The 16,418-nt window shown below is 47.3% G+C and overlaps 1 protein-coding gene across 1 annotated transcript in view; it reads right to left on the reverse strand.

The window, feature by feature from the left end:
* Positions 1-766: 766 nt before the first annotated feature.
* The window catches only part of LGR6 (leucine rich repeat containing G protein-coupled receptor 6), a 159,410-nt gene continuing 143,758 nt past the window's right edge, over positions 767-16,418 (reverse strand). The window contains exons 13-18 of the mRNA XM_027843436.1: positions 15,779-15,850; positions 14,974-15,045; positions 12,128-12,253; positions 10,113-10,273; positions 4,779-4,859; positions 767-2,270 (exon numbers count right to left, since the gene is read on the reverse strand). Coding sequence (XP_027699237.1) covers positions 1,030-2,270; positions 4,779-4,859; positions 10,113-10,273; positions 12,128-12,253; positions 14,974-15,045; positions 15,779-15,850 — 1,753 coding nt within the window. The 3' untranslated portion in view covers positions 767-1,029. The remainder of the gene's footprint in view (positions 2,271-4,778; positions 4,860-10,112; positions 10,274-12,127; positions 12,254-14,973; positions 15,046-15,778; positions 15,851-16,418) is intronic.

The following is a 16,418-nucleotide window of genomic DNA, read 5'->3' on the forward strand; positions in this document are numbered from 1 at the left end:
GCATTTTATGCATTTAAAAACATTATTCAAAGGGAGGATCTGAATCCAGGTCTTCCTGACTCGAAGTCCAGTGCTCTCTCCCTCTCTCTCTTTCTTCCTCTCCTCCCTCCTCCTTTCCTTCTCTCTCTCTCTCTCTCTCCTTTTCCTTTTTCCTTCCCTCTGCTACTTTGTAGCTGTATGACCTTAGACAAGTCACTTCATCTTCAGACCTTGGTTTCCTGATTGGCAAATTAAAAAGGGAGGATGGATAGTTCCTTGCATGTTGTCTCCCGTTAGATTGTAAGCGCCTTGAGGGCAGGACCTATTTTTTTCCCTTTCTGTGTATCTCAGCACTTAGCACGGTGATTGGCACATAATCAGTGCTTAATAAAAGCTTGTTGACTTTAAAAAGGGGAGGGGGTTGGACTAGATCAGGGGCTCACAACCTGGTCCGTGGATAGATATTAGGGGGTCCATTTTATTGGGTGGGAAAAATTACATCTTCATTTCAATATAATTGGCTTTCTTTGTAATCCTATGTATTTTATTTTACTTATTTAAACACGTTCTTCTGGGTAGCAGTCCACAGGCTTCATCAGACTGTCTAAGGGGTCCATGACCCAAAAAAAGATGAAGAAGTCTTGGATTAGCTGATGGTATGGGCCCGTCCAGCTCCAATCCTGTGATCCTATGAGGTCACTGTATGCTGTGGGGTGTAAGAATTCCTTTGGCCCCATCTCTAATCTCTGACCTTTTTATCCCTCCATCCTCTACTCAAACCCCACTCTCCTCATTTCTTCTCATCAGACAAGTTACCCCATCTCTGGATTCTTCTCCACAGCTCCAGGTGGGATAAGAGGAGAGCCAAAGGGTAACGATGACCTTTGGCAGGGAGGAGATCCCAGAAGCCGAGGACTGGGGTATTCTAGTACGGATCACACAATTTACTTTTGTTATTTTTATTTACTTATTTAATAAGCAGCAATTGTGCATGGACAGGTGGTGGGGAGGGCAACAAGTAGAGAAGAGGAGAGGATGAGGATGGGGAAGTTATAGGTGTGAGGTAAAGGCTGGGAGGGAAGGCCGGAGGCCCCCAGCTGGCATGACCCCTTCTGCCCCCAGCAGTAGTTCTCCCTCAGTGGGGTGGGCCTGAGGCCCTCCCAGACGGCCACTCTCAGGCCCTACGAAATGGTCGCCCTCTAACATGGGGACGCCTGGCTGCTGACAGGAGACCAGGGTCACTGAGGGGAAACTGTATGCCTCCAGCACTGGGGGGTGGGCCCCCCCAGAGGCTTCCAAGACAAGATCCACATCAGAGAAGGCGACCAGGGCCTGGGTGGAATCACAGGAGCTCTTCTCCAGCTCATCTGCAGCTCCATAAGCCAGAGGGGCAGGGAGCCCTCCCTGGGGGCGCAGGCGCCGCAGGTCCTCCCTGAAGTGGGGGTTGAAGAGCAGGTAGAGGAGGGGGTTGAGGCAGGCGGGCAGGGGCAGCACCACGAGCAGGACAGACTTGACCGCCTCCGGGGTGACCGGGAAGAGGCTGAGCATGGAGGCAAAGCTGAGGAAGGCCACGGGACAGTAGAGGAGCCCGTCGGCAAAGATGAGCCAGGCGATGTGCCGCACCATGGTGCAGTCCCACACGGCGTCAAAGTAGTCCCCCCGGGGCAGGTCGCAGTACAGCTTGATGTAGGCACCCGTGATGACGAGGAAGCAGAGGGAGTTCATCATGACCAAGGCCACAGAGAAGCCCAGGGCTGCTGGACGGCCCTCAGGAGGGGTGTAGGGCAGGCAAAGCGGGGAGGCCCCATATTCACCCACCGAGGCCAGAGGCAAGGCTGCCGCCAGCCCTGCCAGGACTAAGCAACCCAGGGCACTGGCTCGGACGCTGCCCAGCGAGGGGGATTTCCCATACACTCGGGCACAGGAAATGGAGATGCTGCACTGGACAGCAGCCAGAGTGAGCAGCAGCACAGAGGCCTCAGAGGCAAAGACGGCCAGGAAGCCTGTGGCCCGGCAGCCCAGGCCCGTCTCCCACCGGGCCCCATACTGGGCAAAGTGGCCAAAGGTCAGAGTGTCCACGCAGGCCAGGAGGCCACAGGAAATGCCCGTCAGGGTGTTGGCACCAGCGATGGCTCCCACCACAAACTTGACAGGGGACAGGGGGGCAGGCCCCCCTGCGAAGATGGCCAGAAGGACCAATCCATTGCACAACACGGAGAGCAGGACAATGGCCCACACAGCCAGGCGGATCCCCCAGCTCTCCAACAGGTGTTCACACGGCTTGAAGGGACCTGTGGGGAAAATCAAGCAAGCAGTCAACCTCTAGACCTGAACCCCATTATGCAGTCATTCAGTCATTCAACAAGCATTTATTAAGCACTTACTGCATGCTTAAGGCAGTCATTTAGTAGCAATAACTCCCAAGTACAACTCCCCTCTTTCTGTAGATGTGCAGGGTCCTGGGGATAGGAGTGGGGGTGGGCAACGCTGAAGAAGAAGCTCCCAATATGATAGAAGAGAAACAATCCCTGCCCCCAGGGAGTTCCCAGTCTAAACTGGGAGAGACCCAGGTCCTTCCCTCCTAGTCTTCAGGGAAGAGAGAGAAGTCAGTCTCTGCCCTCAGGGACACCTAAGACCTAGGATCAGAGATCTGGAATTGGAAGGTACCTTAGATGTCAATCTAGTCCATCCTCAAAATGAGGTTCTGTGAGATTAAATGACTCGCCCAAGGACACAAGGGTGTTCAGAGGCAGGATTTGAATCCAGGTCCTCTCCCTCCAAATATAGCATTGCATTTCATCCTGTACATCAGCATAAAATTAGACAATATCTGTAAAGCACTTAGTCCAGAGCCTGGCACACAGTAGGCACTATATAAATGTAGCTATCATCATCAATCATCATTACTTCCAAGGCCTCTTTTTACTGTACCATGAGACTATGGGGGCTATTATAAAATAACAAATAGGATTTGGTCCTTCGACATCTCTTTTTTTCCTCCTTCTGACCTGGGGCAAAGGTGGAAACCGAGGTAGCAGGGGGTGGGAAACCTCCATTTGCCACAGGAGCCAGAAAGAACAGCTGGTTTTTTTCCTCTTCCATTAGGAACATGTACCGTCCTCACACCAGCACTAGGAGGCGCTGTGCTGCCAAAACCTGGGAGCCTTGCTCAGCCTAAAGGCATGAGCTGAAACTTAACCCGGCAGGTGGACCGGGGGATAGTAAGGAGATGACCACGTAGGGAGAAGGTTTAGGAAGCTCCTTGGTCCTGAGGTGGCCAGCAACGGGAAGCAGGCCACCGAGTTTAAGAAGAGAGCAAAAGCAGGCATGGGAAGATGGGCATGGGGTGGAGGAGAAGAGAATGAAGGTGGCTTCTGGGACTAAAAAGATTGTAGAGTAGCTCTGGCTCCAGACGTCACAGGCTTGGCCGGGGTGGGGAACTGCCACTTTATTCCCAAGGATGGGGACCTTTTCTTTACTTTGAGCATCTTAAAAAATTGCAGTGGGCAGAGGTTGAGAAAAATGGGCTTTAACTGCAGGAGGAATGATTTTGGATCGATTTAAGGAGAATTAGAGCTTCAGTATGGTGGCAAGCCCGTTAGATTTGGAGATGGAAGCTAGGTTTGATTCCCAGGACTGCCGTTTATTACCTGGGTGACCCTTCTGTGGACCTCAGTCTTCTCATCTGCGAAAAGAGGGGACTTGTATTTGGGAGTTATTTATACTAAATGACTACCCTTCCAGGCTGGAATCCTTTGTTACTATGTGTTACCCAGAGATCTTGTGGGGTCGTCTCTGGAGAACTTTAGGAGGGGAACTGACTGAACTCTTTCCAGGAAGGGTTGAATGTCATTCAACATGAATGTAAGGGAACGGTCCTGATGACATTCTAAATGTCTCTTAAAAATTTCATGATTCTTTATGAGTTAAAACATAGACAAAGATTCTTGCTGTAGCCCACCTTCTGTAGGAGTCCTTCTTCTCTGGTCCCCCAAGATGCTTTCAGATTCCTTCCATCTTCTTAGTACATGTCTTGAATGTGCCTAATTATTTACTTGTTAATCTTCCATTAAAATGGACACTCCTTGAGGACAGGAGCTATTTTTGCCTTCCTTTGCCTACCCCAGCACTTAGCACAATGCCTGGCACATAGTATGTACCTGATATATATTTGACTGACCAAGAATATTGTATGATTCTGTAGCTGACTTTCCATCTCACCCCAGTGGACGGTCTTAAACTAAGAGAGCCTGAGTAATTATGAAAAAAAAATCACTTGGCTTCCCCTCCTAGACCAATGAAATTAGGACTCCTTCCAAAGCATAATCTCTGCTCACCTTGAGTGAGTAACCAATGGTTTGCTGATCCCAAAGAGTCACTCTGGACTCTACCATCCCTCAAGGGAAGGGTTCAAGACACAACCTGATAAAAATGGACTACTTAACCTTTTGAGTGTTTTTTCTGGGAGATACTTAGGAGAGGTATGGATAGATAGATGGATGTATATGTTTGTACATATATATTTATTTATATAATCAAATGCCCACGAAAGCAAGGCTGACTAAGGCCAATCATTCAATCAACAAGCATTTATTAAATGATTACAATGCTGCCAGGCACCGTGTTATACCCTAGGAATAAAGAAAGGCAAAAATACAAAAATAGTCCCTGCCCTCAAAGACTTTGGATACTAATGGAGCTTACATATGACATATTTACATGTAACATAATTACATATTAGGAACACACAATTTCATTTCACCCCCTTTCCTACTACCATGACAAGTTTCTTGTCTCACCTGGGCTAGGACTGCACTGGATGCTCGAATGTGGCTTGGAGTCTTCCACCTCTAGCTGGAACTCATCCAGGTCAAGGTCATCTGGGATAGGAAAGTAGATGATGTATTAGAATCTGAGGTCTTAGTATTAGTTGAACCTTTTCTCTTCATCCCTTTCAAACCCAGTTGCTCCAAACACTACTTACTTCTATAAAATCTTCTTGGATTATTTCCACTCGACACCTCTCACCCCAGAGACTCCAGCATCCCCCAGTCCATTCCCCTCATTCATTTCTATCTTCAGGCATATCAACATTCTCTCAATTAACTGAATTATTTATTTCCTGGGTTCTTTCCAATAAGTGTTAAACCCAGCCCAGTTTTATTCATCCTTTAGTATTTGCTTAGCCCTCCCTCCCAATGACCCTTAATTCAATTCATCAAATGAGTCTTCTTCCCCTTTTGTCCCTCTTTTCTCACTTTTGTCCCTCTTTTCTACTCCTCACACGTGCCCCACACTGGCTCAAACACACACCATCTTTTGCCTGGACTATAGTCCCCCAACTTGTCTCCCTTCTCCAATCCATCCTCCACACTGCTGCCAAAGCAATATTCCTAAAACGGATCTGACCAGATTACTCCCTTCTCCCAAATCTTCAGTGGCTCCCTATTGCCTCAAGAATGAAACACAAACTCCTCAACCTGGTATTCAAATTGTTCTACCACTCGGCTCTCACCTAGTCTTAGGCTCTCGGTCTAGTCTTAGTTCATCTTACTTCTCTTGGGGTCCTCTCCATTCCAGCAAAAATGGCCTAGTTGCTGTTGTGGAAACACAGCAACATACCATTCCCCACCTTCATGCCCTTATAGAGGAGGTTCCCGATGACTGGAGTTCACTCAGTCCTTACACCGCTGCCTCTTAGAATCTCTAGCTTCCTTCAGAGCCTAGCTCAGGTACCACTTCCTAATCAGGATCTTTTCTTTTTTATTTATCTATTTATTTTTTTAATTTTGGAGGCAATGGGGGTTAAGTAATTTCCCCAGGGTCACACAGCTAGCCAGTGAGTGTCTGAGGCCAGATTTGAACTCAGGTCCTCCTGGCTCCAGGGCCAGTACTCTATTTGCTCGGCTACCTAGCTGCCCCCAGGATCTTTTCTTTACTCAACATTCACCTCCACTTCTATCCCCAGTTGCTAGTTCTTGCTCCTTCTTGAAATGACTCGGGGTATAGATTTTGTATTCATCATTTATTTGAGGTCATATTGTAGACCAACGGGAGAATATAAGCTCCCTGAAGGCAAAGACTTTAATTTTATTTATTTTTGTAATATTTTAGTTTATTTTGTATATGACATTTAATTTAATTTTTGTGTGTGTGTGTTTGTATCCCCAGGGTCTACCACAGTGCTTTGCACAATTCAGGTTGTTGTTGTTGTCAAGGATCTCATCGGTGTGGGACATTTCCTCTGCCAGATTAAGTCAGCAATTAACAGTCTTGGAGTTGCCCAGGAACTGAGAGGTTAAGTGACTTCCAGTTGTTTAAGTCTGCTTTTCAGATGCAAGACTAGGACTCTATCCACTCTGGCCTCTCTATCCACAATGCCACTGCTAATTAAAAATCATGATAATAATAACAGGTAGCGTTTATACAAGGTGTCCCCAAAGCCTCCATGCAGTCTGAAGTTACTAAAGCACCAAGGCTTTGAGGACACCCCTCACGGCACTTTAAAGTTTATAAAATCGATTATCTCATTTTATTCTCAGAACAACTCTACGAGGTGGGTGTTATTATTATCTCCATTTTACAGATGGAAAAACTATGGTTGAGAGAGTGGTTGAGCAACTCGCCCAGGGTCGCACAACTTGAAAGTGTCTGAGGCAAGATTTGAACTCTGTCTTCCTGACTCCAAGTCCGACATTTCACCACCTAGCTGCCTCTAGTTGAGAGGAAATGAGTAGACCAAACGTCATCCATGAGATGTCCCTATTCCTCTCAATGAAGTATCTGAGCAAGTCTACACCATCCTTAGGGAGATGCTCACATAATCCCAACAAAGGTTCAGTACTCTGTAATTCATCAAGTTGTTCAGGGAAATAATTTCAGAAGTCACTGTGCAAGAGTCCCTTGGGAGAATAAAGTCTACGTTTAAGAATGGGAGTGATGGTATCTGGATTTTGTGCTGGTCAGACTGCATCTGGAGTATTTGGCTCCAAGTATGTAAAAAGTACGTAAAAAAAAGTATGTAAAAAGTACTTAAAAAGGAGAGGGATCAGAATGACGAGAGGATTCAAAACCATATCATGGGACCGATGGCTGAGGGTGCTGGGTTGTTTAGCCTAGAAAAGAGAGGACTTGGTGGGGACGGGGTCCACTGTCCAAAGATATTTGAAGGGCTGCTGAGTAGTAGAAGGATCAGAATTTTTCTGCGTTGTTTCAGAGATCAAAACCAGGACCAGTGGCTGGTAGTTCTGGGGAGAATAGACTTCAGCCCAATCTAAGGAAGAATTTTCTAACAATTCAAGCTGTCAGAAAATTTTAAACGCTATTTTGAAAAGTAGTGCTTTTTGTGTCACTGAGAACGTCCATGCACAGGCTGGATGGCCCTTTGTTAGCGGTGTTGTGGAGGGGACCTCTGCATTAGGTGGAGTATAATACTTTCTTTTTTTGCAAGGCAATCCAGGTTAAATGACTTGCCCAGGGTCACACAGCTAGTAAGTGTCAAGAGTCTGAGGTCAGATTTGAACTCAAGTCCTCCTGACCCCAAGGCCAGAGCTCTATCCACCGAGCCACCTAGCTGCCCTCTCTGCATTACGTAGAAAGTTGGCCCCCACAGCCTTGAAGCTTCCTTCCAACTCCGAAGACTCAGCACGAATTTAGGGGTAGGGTTACATTGAATAATATTGTCGACCAGTGTAAAATATTGAGTAGGAAGATAAGTCCACTGCAAAACAAAGCGCACTGTGTGTTTGAGTATTTAAGAAAAGGGGATTTCAAACAGCTGCAGCTGCCGATTGTCTACGGCAGGGCCCCCTGCCCATCTGCGCAGAAAGTTGCACGTGTTTTTTCTCTCTCGCTGAGTCTCATGTCTCTGTCCTATGTAAGTGTGTCCAGTTATTCCCATTTGAAGCAGTGCCCTCCCCCCACTTCTTCCCCCTTAGGAGAAGGAGCTGGCTGGGGTTAGGGAAGAATTTTCAGTTATTTCTATGCCCTGGTCTCCTCTTCTGAGTAACCCACTATGAGATCCCACAATTCTCTGCTTGCTGGGGAGTCCAGGAGGTACAGGCGAAAGGTATGTCCTGAGTCCTTGCCCACCCTAATTTTTCTCTCTCACTTTTCTCTTCTTTATCCCTGTCTCTCCCGGCCCCCCTCACCCCCCCCCCCCCCCCCCACCTGCCCTTGCAATGGGCTCCGCAGTCCTTTGAAGCCAAAATGCGTGAATGAAACACAATTGAGCGTAATGGACCCGTTCCGCAGCTGGGAAAGTCACAGTCTAGGTGTTAAGTAACCGTTCCCTCAACAGGAAGGAAATCCAACCTGGCTGCGGCTGCGACAGCCCTCGGCTCTTCTTGGAGGCTCGTTAGCTCTCCCAGGAAGCTCCAGGCCTCTGCCCCAGCTCCCGTTACAGGCAGCTAGGAGCCCAAAAGCCTGAGCCCCCCGCTGTTCTACTACGGAGCTTAGAACTGGTGGAAAGTTTCCCTCAGGGAAGTTAAAGTTTCCACTCCTCTTTCCAGCCCCCTGAGGCAGTGTATACCAGACATCCGGAAAATCCTCCGGTGGACAGCCGTCTGCTGGGACTAGAGCCAGAGAGGCTGGGCCCCTGCCCGACAAGGGTCCTGCCCCCCTCCCTCCAGCACTGCCCAAGGAGGAACTCTGAACTGACAGCAAAGGACGTTTTCAAGTGCTTTCCACACCCTTCCTATCTCTGCCTCTGTCTCTGTCTCTGCTCTCCTCTCTCTCTTCCCCTCTCTCGATAATCTTCATAATCATAAGTTATGCACCAGTACATCCTCTTCAATGAAAAGGCATTTGTTTCTCTTAAATCATCTTATCTCCACATTTATTCTGTGCTGAGCTTGATTTCTCTCTCTCTCTTTTTTCTATCACAAAGAGAGGTTCAAAAACAAAACAAAACAAAACTCACGAGAGAAAGTACCATTTCCCCTCTCTCCTGAAGCTCCCTGCCTTGCAGCATCACTTACCTCCCCAGGGGGACACTCTCTCAAGTCGTTGAACAACTGGCTGAAAAGGCCTGACTTTGATCTCAGAGACCAATCAATGAAAAGATTCTGAACCATTCTCTTCTCCCGAGCTCCCCGGCCCCACCCAACTTTTCCTTTCATCCCAACTGCTCCAAAGCCTTGCCCTAAAAGGCTCTCACTGTGATCACCATCCATGGCGTTATCACCACTATCTCCCGTAACAACAGTCACCGTGCGGTAAAATCAACTCCAGACGATGTGTGATAAGGAATAGGAAGGAGGGGCACAAATCATCCCAAACAGCAAACAACTGGTTTTTTCCCCCTCCTATTTGGCTCTGCAATATATCGTATGAGATAAGGGCTTGTTGTTTGGGTTTTGTCCTTTTGGAGGGGGGGACGGGGAAGTAGATGTAATTTAATTCACTTAGCTCTGGCTGAGGCTATAATGAGTCTATTTTCCTTAAGTATGCAGACTAACAGTGGTGGGAATCCTGCCTGATATGGTGGGGAAAAAGGCTCGAGGCTTGAAATCAGGGGATCTGGGAACAGATATTGGTTCTGCTATTAACTACCTGTGTGACCTTCCCTTGCCCTCTCTGGGCCATTTTCCACATGTGTAAGATGAGAGAATTGGACTAGAGTAGGGTTAATTAACTTTTTTTATATCATGGACCCCTTGGGTGCTCTGGGAGGCCTATGGACCTCTTCTCGGAATAATATTTTAAATGCATAAAATAAAATACAGAGAACTACAAAAGAAATCAATTATATTGAAATACAGTTATCAAAATATTAAAGACTCTGGATTAAGAATCCCTGAAGTAAATGGGTTTTTAAGGTCTCTTCTAGCTCTAAATCCTACAATACCCCTTTCAGTGGAAGGCACCCTGGCATTCAGCACCGGCAGTAGCTAAGCCACATGTGACTAACTGAGACTATCATGCAGGTCTTCTCTTTTGGGGTGAGGAAGGGGAGGGGGCACTGTCCCCCAGCTGGCCAAAGTCCAGTGATTCCTCCCCAGATTCTAGAGTAGCCTTCCCCAAATAGTCCTCTCTGGCAGGAGCCTCCCTCCCTTCCTTCAGCATATCCCCTGACTCATTCTCCTGTAGCCATTTCCCCACCAGTCCCATCTCCAGCTCCCCAGGTCACTCACAGTGGCTCTCCGTATGACCGCCAAGGAGACTGGGGGGCCTCTTCATGGCCTCTTCCTCATCTGTGTGACCATCCTCAGCCTCCCACTGGCCAGAAGCCTTGAAGTAGCCGGCACAGGTTTGATAAGCACAGCACTGATAGGCATAGGGCACCTCCAGGACCCTGAGGAGGAAACAATGAGGACCTTGGAAACACTTGGCCAAGTGTGGATCCAGTGACTTCTAGCCCAGGGCCCCACTACTCATCAGCCATGGCACTCTCCACCTCCAGTCTGATGATCTTCAGAGTGCCTTGCTCATGGTATGTGTTTAATAATTAGTTGTTGAAAACCACAGGATTGATTGGAAGCTGAGCTCCCGGGCATTATAGGGTATTGACTTCCAATATAATAGAAAGAGTTCTGGGTTTAGAATTGAAGGAGCTGAATGCAAAGCCCAGCCCTGCCACTACCAGTGTGACTTTGGGCAAATTACTTCCTCTCTCTGGGCCTCAGTTTTCTCATCTGTACAATAAAGGGTTGTACTACACGATCTCTAAGAACCCTTCCAATTCCAAATCAACAATCCTGTGGATCTGGAAAGCTCAAAGGTTCTGTTCCTCAGAGGTGAGGCAGGGAACTAGGAATGACTCTCATTATTATCTATAGAAACAGGCCCAGAGGGGAGAAGTAATTTACCAGTGGTCACACTGGTACCACAACGAAGAAGCCTCAGGAACTCTCACCACCCTACCCCCAGTCTAAAACTCCATCATGGTATTTGGGTAGGGTACAGATGGAAGGGCATAGAATTCTCTCAACTCCCCTCTACCTTCTCCCTCAAGGGACCTTACCTCTCCATCCCTGCCCTCCCAGGCACCCCAGAACTGGACTCTGCACCCTCTGCAGGCAGCTTTGTTTGGCTTCACTGTGTAATTAGTGCCCTGAAGGTACCTCATTAATTTGTAGCAGACAAGACCTGGGCCACACAGACTGCCCTACCCTGAATGGAAGAGGCCTGGATGTCATTAGCACTGAGGGACTGGCTTTCAGCATGTTTTCTACTCATCTGTTCCCTAAGCTCTCACCCTGATTCCAAGGACTCAGCCATGACCAGGGTGAGGATGGAAAGCGTGAGAGCACAGAGCTGGTGGGACATCAGGGAAGGTCCCCTGGGATTCCCCTTTAGGGCAGCTCTGGGCTTCCCCAAAACTGGAAGAGTGCTATCATCCCTAAGCTGGTAATCAATAGGCAGAATGTTAAGGAGATAGGAAGGAGAAAAGGAAGGAAAAACAGACGTATATGTGAGGCAAGTCTTCAATGGGTCTCAAGGAGAAATGAGCCTTTACCTACCCCATCCCTATCATCCCACCTCATGCAGGCTCAACCAAGACCCAAGATATGACAAAGATCACTTAATCACTTAACTTAATCACATAACCCTTCTAAGTTCCAGTTTCTTCACTTAAGAAATAATGCTAGCAGTATTTATACTGCATACCTCATAGGGTCAAAACCATATATAAATGTTATTAATATTTTCAAATAATATTTTGTTTTTCCCCAATTACATGTTAAAATAATTTTTTAACATTTCAAAAAGAGGTTTGAGTTCAAATTCTACCCCTCCCTCCCTCCTTCCCCTCCCCCCCACATAGTAAGCAATCCAATATAGTTTATCCATGTTCAATCATGTAAAACTAAATGTTATTAAAATTAATAACAAAAGGCATCTTTTTAAGCCCCTGTTATTCCCTATCCTCTCCAGGAAACTTCCAAACCCCCAAAAGGGGTGAGATAATAAAAGAAATCTGGACAGGAAGAAACTCCTTTAGAGTAGATTCTATCTAGTTCTAACAAGCTGTGTGACCTTGACCAAATCATTTCCCCCATATAGGCCTCAGTTTCCTTGCTTGTAAAATGAACTAGATGACATCTAAGAAGCCTTTCAGCTCTGATGTTCTTTGACTCTTCGTGAGCATTCTGGCTGTCCTTGGTGGAAATTCCTGCCCTATTGGGAAAGCATCAGGGCCTCTCACCTCAGCTTGGGGAAACTGTCCTTGGAGAAGGCCTCAGAGAGGGATGGATTCCCTTTGAGCTTGAGATGTACCAGCCCGCTGAGCCCAGCCAGTGGGAGTGTGACCAGCTGGTTGTTCGTCAGGTCCCTGTTACAGGCAGAAGGAAACATAAGCATCATGACCGGAGAGCTCCTTCAGATGCTAGACAGGGAGACAGCTGTGAAATGAGCCTGGGGAGTAGGGCCGTACTGAGGGAAGGTTAGCAAGACCCCCTCCTGAAGTTAAATGCTGGGGAGAGGGCTTTGAATATGAGACTAAGGATTTACTCTGAGCCTTCTGCGGCCCTCACCGAAAGCCATTTAAAATGCCCCCTACTCCACAAAGGCTCAGTAGGGATTGAGGAACCAGGGACTGAGAATAAGAGGCAGCTAAGGATCAGACAGAGAAGGCCAAAGGGTTTGGTATATCCTTTCCAAAGCTTCAGAATTCTTGGGCCTGGGGCATGTGGTTGTTTAGCAAACTGGTTCATATTCCTAGATGATCTAAGTCCCCTGTCCTCAGGGTCCAGACACCCGTTGGAGGTTTCCCCGTCCTTCCCAGGAGAGCCCAGGCTAATTGGAACCACTCCTGGTGAATGTCTTCTTTTTCCATCCCATTCTCCTGGCTCTCCTCTTGCTCTTCTGTCAGAACAAGAGGTCACTGTCTGTGGTCTCATGGTAGGCCCTGATCCGGAGTCAATGGTCTGGGAATCCTTGTGCGCTGCAGCCCCTTTCAGAGGCGAACCAAGTTGAGAGCCAAGAACACCCATGTTATTGTACCAGAGAAACCCAGGGGGCCAAGGCTCCAAAGCAAACACTGCAACCACAGGCTGTGTCTGAGAGGCTGGCTGGAACTGTGGGAAGAGCCCGGGGGCCCAGGCTTTGGTCCTGTTGCCGCCACTGACCTGTGGTGTATGTGCCCTTGGACATGTTTCATCTCTAAACCTTAGCCCCTCATCTGCAGCAAGAAAGGATGGAATACCTACTGTGGCTGCCTCACAGGGGGAGGGAAGGTAACATAGGATGATGCCTGGGAAAACACTTTGAAAAGCAGAAAGCATCTTAAAACTCTGACAGATTGCTATTGTACCTGGTCCAGAAAGTTACTTCACCTCAGCCTGATAGCGCCCGTTTGTAGGTGACTTCTAAGGTCCCTTCCATGTATAATGGATTATCTATGGAGGCATGGTGGTACAGTGGAGAGGTCAGCCCTGGCTTCAGGAAGTACTGCCCCTGACCCACAATGGCTGGATGATTCTGGTCAGTCAGTCAAAAAACATTTATTAAGTGCCTACTATGTGCCCTGGGGAATGCTGTAAGTTTGCTGATCTGCGGTATGGAGGGAATTTCCACACTGAACTACCCACATAGATGAAGTCCTGGGTCTAGATGAAAGAGTGAGACAGAGAGAGATAGAGACAGAGTCAGAGAGACAGAATCAGAGAGAGAGAGAGAGAGACAAAAAGAGAAAGACAGAGACAGAGAGGCAGAGAGAAGAGAAAGAGGACAGAGAGAGAGGAGAGAGGGGAGAGGGGAGAGAGAGAGAGGGGAGAGGAGAGAGAGAGAGGGGAGAGGTGAAAGAGGGAGAGGGGGAGAGAGAGAGAGAGAGAGAGAGAGAGAGAGAGGCAGTATGGCATAGTGAGTAGAGTGCTGGGTTTGGCAACAGGAAGATCGTAGTTCAAATCCTACCTGGGACCCTAATGACCTGTGTGATCTTAAGTAAGTTATTTAACCTCTCTGGACCCTAGTTTTCTTGTCTATAAAGTGGGGGGGTTGAATTCAACTCTGACTTCTAAGTTCTTTTCTTGCTCTTTTATAAAGTAAACTTCTTACAAGTAGAAATCATTTCATTTCCTGTCTAGCACATCTAGCACAGTGCTGGGCACATAGCACACTTAATAAGCATTTGGGTGGGGGCAGCTAAGTGGCACAGTGGATAAAGCACCGGCCCTGAGTTCTAATCTGGCCTCAGACCAAACACTTAACACTTACTAGCTGTGTGACCCTGAGCAAGTCACTTAACCTCAATTGCCTACCAAAAAAATAAATAAATAAGTACTTGGGTGGATTGATTGACCCTTCCTCTTTAGAACTTAAAGCAGTTTACAATGCAAAATGAAGTTCGATTTCATTAAAATGAAAATTGTATTATTCAAAATTCAAAAAATTAAATGTGATAAAGAAATATAAAGAATTATGATTTCAAATCACCCAGGGGATAAGTTATTAACATTTACACTTTTGAAATCATTAAAAATTAAAACTGCACTAAGACTTTTGGGACATGCTGTGTAATTAATTAAAAATATACCTTGCAGTGCTCACTTCAGCAGCACATATACTAAAAAAAAAAAACCTTCCAAAAAAAAAAAAAGAACTTAAAGCAGTTTATCAGAATGGCAGCCTCCAGTTGTCTCCCAAAATGGCATGCCTTAAGCTACCATCCCAAGCAATGGGTCTCTAGGGAGTGTGCCTCTTTGGGATGCTGTGGCTGAATTACCACATAGACAAAAATGTTTCCATCTCTCTGAAGAAATCCAAGCAGGAGGAATCCTAAATGCATTGAGGGTTTTTTTGGTGAGGGGAAGGCAGAAAAGAGCTAGTGAGAGAAGGCAGATGTTCACAATCTTGCCTTGCTGCCTGTCAGAGGGGCCGTGCACATGAATGATTAGGCAAGCAGCACCACTCTGTGATGCATGATCAAACATTTCCAAGTTCTCTCTCCCTGGGGCATGCAACACCCCCCACATTCCCTGGGCCTGGTGGACTAGCTTTAAGTCTTAGCTTCTACCTTGGGGAACCAGAGAAAGGGGAAAGCTGGGTACTCACAACTTGACCAGGGAATGGAGGGTCACAAAAGCTTCAGGGTGGATGAATCTGATGACATTCCAGCTCAGGTCCCTACAGCATCCAAAGGAAATAGTGGAGGTGAAGTTAGGAAAGAGATTGAAGCTGCTATCTATACTGCTGCTGACTTAGTTTCCCCATCCAATATTCTCATGGTTCTTCATAAGACTAACTGCAGTCTTCTCAAGTAGGAAGGTATCACTTAGCCCCAGGTCCATATCTGGTCCCCAGAGGAACTAGCTAGGCTCAAAGTCCCATAGACCCTGGGGTAACAGGCTGAGAAGTGGTTTGGGGAATCATCTACATTGCTGGCACAGGCCAGCAGTTCAGGGCCATATGGGTGGGAGAGCATGTTAGGCAGTCTCTAGAAGCAAGGGAAAGTATGTGTGTATTACATGCTTATATATAGGTGTGCATATGCACAGATGTATCTATGGGCGTATATTGCATGTGTATAGACTTTATCTAGCTAAGCATGTCCCCATGTGTGTATTGAATGTCTGTATATCCATATGCGTATATATGTCTGTATAGAAATGAGTATATGTTTATACATACATATATGTGTATCAGACACACCCATCTGTATATAGGGATATATATATACTTTGCATGTTTATATGGTATCAGTTTACAGGGGTGTGCATGCATGCATGCTTATGCTATATGTATGTATGCTTAGGGGGCAGGGGGCAGTGCCTTTCACCAGAAGCATATTGCCCTTCCTGAGAGCGTCCCAGGACATCCTAGAGTACAACGGAGGTATAGGGAACTATCTGATACTCACAGGGCTCGAAGGGCACTCAGCTGGCTGAAGGTGTCAGCACCGATTTCCCACATCTGATTGTGCTGGAGGCCTCTGAGGCAGCAAGAGAAAACAGGGTGAGAAAAGAAAGGGGACAATGGGGAGGCTCTGGCCCTGCTCCCCACTCCAAGAGGAGGGAGGAAGCTCCCCGTTTCTCCTGGCTTAGGAAGAAAGGGCCCAACCCGAGGAAGTCACCAGGATTAAGTGGAGCAGATGGGTATCTGGTTGCCTTGGGTAAGTGGGTCAAGAAACAAAGCCACAGAACCACCAGTGTGGCCCAGAGGAGTCGGCTTTCAGAGTTCCCACTGGGTCTGGATCCCAGCCCCATCCTTTCTTTGTCACTAGACCCTCCTGCTCCCTGGACGAGGCATCCTCCCCCAATACCTGAATCAATTAGGCCACCCCACCCACGATTTGATTGAAGTGAGGGTTCCCTGGATTAATTGATCCATTAAAATGTCCCCTGGATCAGTAGCAATCTTTCCCATTTTCAAGGATTCGTTGTCCCTCCCCTCAAGCCCTTGGATCAGTAGTGTGATTCCTAGGCTCCTAGAACAGTTGGATTCTACAGGCCCACAGACAGATTGGGCACACCTTCACAGCCCTTGGACTCTAGGAAATT

This window comes from Vombatus ursinus, unplaced genomic scaffold (genome assembly GCF_900497805.2).
Source record: "Vombatus ursinus unplaced genomic scaffold, bare-nosed wombat genome assembly UNPS02014909.1, whole genome shotgun sequence".
Classification (NCBI taxonomy): domain Eukaryota; kingdom Metazoa; phylum Chordata; class Mammalia; order Diprotodontia; family Vombatidae; genus Vombatus; species Vombatus ursinus.